The sequence below is a fragment of the Chlorocebus sabaeus genome, chromosome 28 (genome assembly GCF_047675955.1).
Source record: "Chlorocebus sabaeus isolate Y175 chromosome 28, mChlSab1.0.hap1, whole genome shotgun sequence".
Taxonomy (NCBI): Eukaryota; Metazoa; Chordata; class Mammalia; order Primates; family Cercopithecidae; genus Chlorocebus; species Chlorocebus sabaeus.
Window position 1 is genome coordinate 3,560,001 of NC_132931.1, and position 9,201 is coordinate 3,569,201.

The following is a 9,201-nucleotide window of genomic DNA, read 5'->3' on the forward strand; positions in this document are numbered from 1 at the left end:
GCTAATTTTTGTATTTTTTTTTGAGATGGGGTTTCGCCATGCTGGCCAGACTGGTCTGGACCTCCCGGCCTCAAGTGATCCACTCACCTCGGCCTCCTAAAGTGCTGAGATTACAGGCGTGAGCCACTGTGCCCGCCCACTAGGTCCACTTTCTTAATGCTCGTACAAAGCCAACAGGCCGTCGTTTAAAAATTTTTTAAACACGGTATTGTTTCCTGTATAACTGGTTTAGATTTTCCAAATTTTTTACAATAAACATGAATTAATTTTATTCTACAAAAAAGAATATGTAGTTGACCCTTGAACAAGGGTCTGAACTGCACGGGTCCACCTGTACATAGATTTTTTTTCTTCCTCTGCCACCCCTGAGACAGCAAGACCAACTCTTCCTCCTCCTCAGCCTACTCAATGTGAAGACGACCAGGATGAAGACCTTTACAATAATCCACTTCTACTCAACTAATAGTAAATATATTTTCCTTCCACATGATTTTTTATTTTTCTTTTGAGCCAGAAGGCTGGAGAGCAGTGGTACAATCATAGCTCCCTGTAGCCTCGAACTCCTAGGCTCAAAACATCCTCCCACCTCAGCTTCCTGAAGAGCTGGGACCACAGGTGTGCACCACCATGCCCAGCTGATTTTTATAAAGATGAGATCTTGCTATGTTGCCCAGGTTGGTCTCAAATTCCTGGCCTCAACTGATCTTCTCACCTCAGCTTCCCATAGTACAGGGATTTTACAGGCATGAGCCAATGCGCCCAGCCTATACAATTTTCTTAATATTTCCTTCTCTTTAGCTTACTTTTTATAAGAATACAGTGTATAATACACACAACATAGAAAATAAGTGTTAATCAACTGCTTATGTTACCAGTTGGCCTTCTGGTCAAGAGTAGGCTATTAATAGTTAAGTTCTGGGGGGAATCAAAAATTATACTTGGATTTTTGACTGTGCAAGGGTTGGCGTCGCTAACCTCTGCATTGTTCAAGGGTTAACTATAAAGCCATATTCACATTATGAAATCACACATTTAACGAAAACACGCTGAAACTTGCCGATTCCTAACCTGGCTCACTTCCGAGGGCCTTCGTCCAAGGGCCTCGAAGGATCTCGTTCTCTTCAGTCAGGAAGGTGAAGACTAGAGCAGCCACAAGATGGCGCAGGCAAGATGGCTTCCTCACACAGTCTCTCTAGCTGAGTCCTCCCAGCCCCTACTCCTCTCCACATCCATCCAACCCAACCCGGCTTTTACAGCCTTGAGGTTATTTCCTATCTGGCCATCACTTACCTCCTCAAACTAGTTCCCAACAACTTGATCAACCAATAAACCTTAAGTGCCCCATTAAGTGCAAGGGGCTGTGGTGTGATGAGGGATGGAGGTGGTATTAAAAGTCAAAAATATGGTTCCAGCCCTTAAAAGGCCTATGGTCAAGGCGCTGTGGCTCACACCTCTAATCCCAGCACTTTGGGAGGCCAAGGCCGGGGATGGGGAGGGGGATGAAATGGAGTGGGGTGGGGATCACTTGAACCCAGGAGTTTGAAACCAGCCCTGGCAACTTGGCAGAACCCCATCTCTACAAAAAATTTGTTAGGCATGGTAGCACATACTTGTACCTCCTGCTACTAGGGAGCCTGAGGTGGGAGGATCACTTGAGCCCGGGAAGTAGAGGTTGCAATGAGCTATGATTGCATCACTATCACTACACTCCGGCCTGAGTAACAGAGTGAGACTCTGTCTCAAAAAAAAAAAAAAAAAAAAAAAAAAAAAAGAAGCCTATAGGCAGGGCACAGCAGCTCACGCCTGTTATCTCAGCACTTTGCGAGGCCGAGGCGGGCGGATCACTTGAGGTCAGGAGCTCAAGACCAGTCTGGCCAACATGGTGAAACCCTGTCTCTACTAAAAATACAAAAATTAGCCAGGCGTGGTGGTGGGAGCCTGTAGTCCCAGCTACTTGGGAGCTGAGGCAGGAAAGTTGCTTGAACCCAGGAGGCGGAGATTGCAGCGAGCGGAGATCTCACTACTGCACTCCAGCTCGGCGACAGAGCAAGACTCCAGCTCAAAAAAAAAAAAAAAAAAAAAAAAAGCAGCAGCAGGAGGAGGTAGAGCCCTCCATAAATCCCACCTGCTTGGACTTCACAGGAGTCCACGGGAAAGATTTAAGAAACTTGAACAACCTTTAAAATGCCCGGCTCCCACTCTGTACCAAGTGGCCTTGGCCCTCTTACATGCACAGTGCACCAGCTCTAGCAGCCTCTCCATTAATTCCAAGGGAATAAAGAACATTAAGGTCAAGGTTTCCTTCTCCACCCTCGGGAGCAATGAATGAAGACCGGCTGCAGAGCAAGAGAACACGTGTCTCCCCAGGCACTAGGAGCCCTTTGCCTTCTCGCCGCAGCCTCCCACTGCAGCGGGTGGAGAGCATCAACAGATGGGACACGCATTACCAAAAACAAGCACTGGCAGAGGATGAAGGTGCTTGAGGGGTCAGGTGGAGATAGGAAGAGTCCCCTCTATTTCACAATTTTTCCCTGCTCTTTTCCTGCAGGCTTCATGTCACTGCAAATGACACTAGGCAGTCAGGCCGATGACATCTGCCTAGTCGCAGCTGGCATTCTTAGCTTGCCCAGGAAAAGCTCTCAACTTGGCCTTGCTGCCAACTTGCAAGTCAGAAAAACTCAGCCTTCCCACCCCACAGCACCTGACTCCACTAGCCCAGGAACTGTTTACAGGGCAGAAGGCCACAGACAAGGAAGCCAGATACCAGCCGATCTGAAGCAAGCTCTCAGCTTAAGTCCTCGAAACGAGCTGGCTTTGGAGGTCGGATGGGTTTTCTACCTTTACTCTGCTTGATGTAGGCAGCAGAGCGTCAGGCAGTGGGTCAAGGGCCGTGTCCCAAGTTTGTTAGAAAGGCAAATTCTCAGGCCCCACCCCTGACCCAGACCAGGATGGGAGACCCAGAAATCTGTCTTAAAGGGCTCTTCAGTGATTGTGATGCACACGCTGAAGATCGAGACACTGGTGCAGGAGCTAAGAACCTCCATTCTGGAGCCTGATATTCCAGGTTCAATTTCCAGCTCTGACACTCACTAGCTGGGTGACTGTGAGCAAGGTGTTCAGGCGGGTGTCACAGCACCCATCTCGCAGGTCATTGTAAAGGCTCAATGGGTTCATGTAAGTCTGTGGCATGTAGAAAGCAGCCTCCTAACCTTCCTTTACCTAGTGTTCTCATTTCTCATCTGGGGATGGGTGGAGCCTCTTTGGACAGATGTGAACATACAGTGAGATAATGCACTTGTAATGTCTTTGCACACATCTGGCACACAGCAAGAATTCCATCAGTTATTATTATAGAATTTTATTATTCCTATGAGGGAAGTTTGGGGTACAGCTATATAACATTTAGTGCTCCTAATTGAAACTAATACTGGGGCCAGGCATGGTGGCTCACTCCTGTCATCCCAACACTTTGGGAGGCCCAGGCGGGAGGACTGCTTGAAGCCAAGAGTTTGAGACCAGCCTGGCCAACCTAGCAAGACCCTGTCTCTGCAAAACATTTAAAAATTAGCAGGGTGTAGTGATGCACATCTGTAGACCCAGCTACTTGGGAGGCTGAGGCCAGAGGATGACTTGAGCCCAGGAGTTCGAAGCTGCAGTAAGCTGTGACTGCATCACTGCACTCCAGCCCGGGTGACAGAGCAAGAAGACCCTGTCTCACAAAAAAAAAAAAAAAAAAAAAAGAAAGGAAAACATAAAACAAAGAAACTGATACTAAAATAACCTGTGTCCCTGAGAAAAGCCTGATGAGTGAGGGAAACCAGGTTATCCTTTGAAGTTCCTATGGGTATGTCTAGGGCAGGAATCTATCCCAAATTATAAGCCACCCCATAAGTTTCTGATTCCTCCAGAAATGAACTATGAGTTTTTATTGCATTCTGTGCCATATTTCAGACACTTGAGAGAAGAGCTTCCACATAACTTTCATGGGCTACCCTGACAGCCAGGCCATATACCCTGTAAGTTCAAGGCATCCCCTGGATACCTGTCAAATGGCATTGAGAAGACCGCAGCGTCCTTTCACCTGCTCAGAGATCTGACCTCCCCTCTCCCTCCACCCCATCCCTCCGCTGAGTACCCAGCAGGGACCACTGGTGAGCAGGAAGAAAACCATCTGCCATCCTCCTTCTCCCTGCCCCCTGCCACCACGGTGAAGACAGCTGAGCCTGATCCTCCAATGTGAAAAGGTATATGTCTGTATTTGCAATTCCACATATTTTTGTTTTCAACAAACCTAATACTCCTTTCACTTAGGGGGAAACCATGGATAGTAGTTTGTGCCTATGGGGTCGCGAGCATAGGCTCTGTGGTCAACCAGACACAGGGTTCTGACTCCAAACTCTATTATTATTCCTATTACAGCGGTTTGGGGCGCAGTTATACCTTATTTAACACAGGGCAACTTAGTTAACCTCGCCTCGCTTCTTTTTCTCATTTCCCCTCTGGGGATGGGTGGAGCCTCGCTGGACAGATGTGAACATACAGTGAGATAATGCACTTGTAATGTCTTTGCACGCATCTGGTACACAGCAAGAATTCCATCAGTTGTTATTATCACGATCTGCGTGATTATCTGCAGTTCGTTTGAGAACATGAGTTAGCAGCTCAGAAAGGGAGGAGGTAGTCTGTACCTAAGTATGTATCTGCTTGGATAACTCCACGAGTCCTAGAAACCTGCCTGTACTCAGGTAGGTAACACTCACTCCGACTTTGGGGACAGCAAGTGTCCAATGACCTGGCCCAGGTGTGACGAGAGCACATAAAAAGTCTCCCTCTTCTCCTGAAGTACTGAGGACAACATTTTAGATGGCACAGATTCTGACAATTGTCACTAATGGGATGCCACATCTCGCTTTGCTACATTCTGGAAACTTCCCAAGCCCACCTTGAACTTTTAACAATCGCCCCTCCGCAGCCCCCAAGGAGAAACAAAGGAGGCGGGAAGGGAGGAGTCCTCATTCTTAGCTAAGCAGCTCGCCTCAAAGAGATGGCATATTCCCCCGATATACTACCGAAGCGCATTAGCTCCGCGACCTGGGGCCTTGCCTTTGTCTGCAGACATCTAAGCCTTCCAATCTCCCCGCTCCCTACTGGTCCCCCACCAAACGCTGGGCTCTAAAACTATTTCCTCCTACACGTCTGCCCGCGTGCCTCCAGTCCCATTTGGCCGCTACACTAGTTTCTGCGCTCGGGCTGGAGTCGCCAGGGAATGATTTCCAGTCCGCACGCGGGGACCCGGAGCCAACTGTACTGACATCTTTCCAGGATAAAACCAAACTTGCAGGTGGGGCACGGAAAAGAATCAGGCAAGTTGTTTTTTCCAGCAGCCCCGGCCATCTACCCGAGATGGGGCAGGAAGAGTAAGAGCGAGAGCGCGGGAGCCAGGATGTGCCGGCTCCCAGACACAGCGCGCAGCGCGCAGGGACCCCGTGGCTCACCCTGTGCCCGGCCCGCCCGCGCCGAACCCTGGAGGCGCCGGCGTGCGTCCTTACCATTCAGCTGCCGGTACACGATGTCCTCCAGCAGCGACAGGCGCTTCAGGACCGCATCCTGGATGGGGCTGGCGCTGTGCGCGCTGAGGTTGGCCACCTCGGCGCGCGGCCGGATCTCGTGGAAGGCGTCTCCGCTGCGCACCGCGATGGGCCGGCACTTGGCCAGGAAGAGCACGAAGCCGGCTACCGCGATCAAGTTCAACACCAGCAGCACTTTGACTCTTCTCAGTGAAGCCATCAAACAGCCCAGCCGGCCCTCGCCCCGGACCCGCGCCCCCTGGGGCTCCGGTGAGGCGCGGGGCAGCCAGGGGCCGTGCAAGCCTCACACACCAGACGGCCGGCAGGGATCCAAGCCCCTGCCCGCCACACCTCAGGGATGCTCGGGCGGCGGAGACAGCTGGGAGGACGGAACGGTCGTGGGGAGCGCGGAATCGCTCACACGGAAGACCCCGCTCTGCAGAAGTGCTCCCCGAGACGCCTACTCAGTCCACGGCGCACGGCCCCTTCCAGGCGTCTCGGGGAAAGGTCAGGGACTTCGGGGTCTCTCTTCTGCACCAGTAAGGGGTTCGCCTCTGGACCTCTAGCTGCCGGCGCCGCGGACTCCGGGGCCGGCGGGCGGGGCCGCCCGGGAGGCGCAGAGGGAGCGGCGCGCAGGTGCCGGGCTCAGGGATCGCCGCCCGCCCACGGCGGAGCGCGCCGCGCCTGGGGCCGCACAGCCTCCACCCTCGCCCGCAGGCTGCCGTCGCGGCGCGCCACCCGCGCTCTTCAGCAGAGGACCCGCTCCCCTGGGCTGGCGCCTTTGTTCCGCTCACCGACCCGCTCCATCGCGCCGGGCAGAGGGGAAGCTCGCGCGGGGCGCCCGCATCCTCCAGGCTCCGCAGTCACGCTTAAGTCTCAATTACTCTCAAAGTGGGGGCAACACTAGGGGGCGGGCGCGGGGCCGAGCGCGACGTCCTCTCCGCCCCCCGCGCGGGGTCCACCCCACCTCGCCGGCAAACTCACCAGCGCGCTCAGCGCCGCCGGCTGCCGGACACGTTCCAAGCCCCCAAACCGCGCCAAGAGCCTTTGGGGCCTGCAGGGCGCACCGGCCTGTCTCGGAGCTGGCGCGTCGCGAGGCCGGCCGGAAGGAGTCGGACCTCAAAAGTCACAGCAGTTCTCTACCACCTCCGAAAACGCCGCGGGGGAGCGCGGCGGGGAGGGACGCGCGCCGTATCACCCTCCGCTCGCCAGATGAGGCCGTGTGCCTCGTCCCGCGCCCCCGGGAGCCAAACGCCGAGTCTCCCAATTGGCGGACGCAGTGACACCGCCGCTGCGGCACCGAGAGCCACACAGCCCCTGAGCTGGGGAGCCCGGAGGGGACGCGCAGGTGGCGGCGGAGGGCGGGGCGCGGCCCGAGGGGAGCGGCGGCGGCGCCAGCTCCTCCTCCGCCGCCCCTGGCCGCCCTGTCCCCGCGAGGCTGTCGGCCGCCGCCGCCCGCAGGCTGCCGAGCGCACAGCTCCTCTGCTTGCCGGCTCGTGCGCGCGCACCCGGGCAGGGCGGGGGCGCCTGGAGAGTGGGGACCGCGCGGGATGGAGGCAGTCAAGGCATGCTGGCTGCGGCCAGCACTGGAGGCACCCTTTAGTTCTCAATACTCCCCGAGCGGGCGGGTTCGTTCCATCCCGGTTGGCGATGAAGACATCCTTCTCTGTGTGCTCGCGGCTCCGCTCTGCGTGGCCAGGAATGGCTAGAGGGAAAATCTGGCCTGGAGACTCGGATTGTGAGACTTTCGGAGCCAGGCCGAGCGTGAGCGGGCTTGGGGGGATTCCCTGCGCACAAGAATTCTAACCTACCCAGTCACTGCTTCTAGGCCCATCCACAGCTCTGTTCAAATTCTATTATAAGAAGTATATTGTTTTGGCTACTGGTTTTCCACTACCTCTTCTTCTTCCCAAAACCCAGGAACTCGAAATACTGGAATTCAAACCCCCCTGGCTGATCCATTTAATTCCTTGGGTCTAAAATAGAAATCAGGCCGCCAACTAATAAAAATCGGGCAGCAAAGCTAAACGGAGCTGGTCGTTTTCCCCTCCTCATTTTGATCTCATTACAGTTTCTGTTTTGCTTTTTTTTCTGGGGCTTGGTTTCTTGTTTTGTTTTTGCTTATGCATTATTTTAAGTTTTGATTTTTAACACAGAAATGCACATGCAAAAAAATAGTCTTTTTATTTCATTCCCTTGGAACTCTGTGCCTGGTTGCAATCGGATCCTCAGGGCGCATGCTTTGTATAATCTACCTGAAAGTGGACACAAAACAGTTAAATGAAAAAGGCACAAGGGATGATTTTTAGCCACCCATGTTGGGCAAGACAGAGGCTGTGTGGGAAGAAACTTGGGTTACTGAGCATCTCACGGAGTATCCAGTTGAGTTGGGTGTTATTATAACCACACTACAGATGGAACTAGCACAATCAATGGAAGCTTCTGCAAAAATAATTTTTAAACATTCACTCAGCCGCAGGACTGAAGCCAGGGAGGCTGAGGCATTGGGTTAGGGTGCCCGAGCAGCAGTAAGCGGCTCTAAGTACGTGCTTGAGGCTGACTCTCAAGCATGTGCGTATTTGGGAGTGGGAGACAGGAAACAAAGTAGAGGAAACAGCCTCAGAGTAATCGAGAAATTTCCAGGCAAATTCGAACTTCAGAGAGATTTCTGTGCTTTCTCTAAAGTCAGAGAGGTCCCAGATCCAAATTAACCATTGGCTTTATCATGCATCCTCCAGGTGCCTCCTCCCAGCTCCTGCACGCATTGTGGACAGCTTCTGTGTTCAAAAATGACACTGGACACTATACTCAATGAGTGACCCACTGTCATGGCCACATCCTGAACGCTGCATTCACAGAGAAGCATTCCACTCCTGCAGTCCTGCACTAAAATCCCAGCCTGTTATTACTGTTCCCTAGCTTTTTACCTCTCCCATTCTCAACTCCAAACATATTTTTCAGGCAACAACTTCCTTCTGCTTCCCAGGTATCTATGCCTCTCTATCCCCTCTGGAGTTCCTTCCCTCCTCTTCCTGGAGTTCATGGTTACTCATTTATTTCGAACACATTCCTAATAGCACCTGCTATTAAGGATCATGCACATGTCTATCACGTTTTTCCACTGCCCCAGCCCAGTAATCCCCAACTCTGAATCAATTTCACCTTCTTCTGTCTTAACCCAAGAACAAAGGCAAGAGCAAGTCTACCCAGGGAAAACCCCATCATCTCAAAGCCTGCAGACATTTCCAATTGGTGGTGTCTGACCTTACCTGGGCCTTTGATTCTACTCAAAACTACTATTCCATGTCCTAGCCAGCTCCTCTCCCTAGAGACACCTTAGCTAGACTTCAGGAGTTCATGAATGGCCCTCAGTCAGATGCAAAAATGTATCTGCATGTTACATAGACTTTTTTTTCTGGGGAAAAGACCTGTAAGTTTCATCAGATTCTCAAAATAGTCAATGACCCTAAAAGTTTAAGGACCTGCCTAGCACACGTTATATATGCAAAAATATAATCAACTAAATGTTTATTGTATACCAGCTGCTTCTGAAACCAACAAAATTACGCTTCAGTGGCCGTGTGGTCTGCTAGCCATAAGGTCTGGGTTCTAGTCCCTTTTTGGTCACCAAAGA

At 52.4% G+C, this 9,201-nt stretch overlaps 1 protein-coding gene across 1 annotated transcript in view; it reads right to left on the reverse strand.

Moving 5' to 3' along the window:
• The window catches only part of GALNT17 (polypeptide N-acetylgalactosaminyltransferase 17), a 594,162-nt gene extending 586,909 nt beyond the window's left edge, over positions 1–7,253 (reverse strand). Inside the window, exon 1 of the mRNA XM_008018296.3 lies at positions 5,550–7,253. Coding sequence (XP_008016487.1) covers positions 5,550–5,787 — 238 coding nt within the window. The 5' untranslated portion in view covers positions 5,788–7,253. The remainder of the gene's footprint in view (positions 1–5,549) is intronic.
• Positions 7,254–9,201: the final 1,948 nt, after the last annotated feature.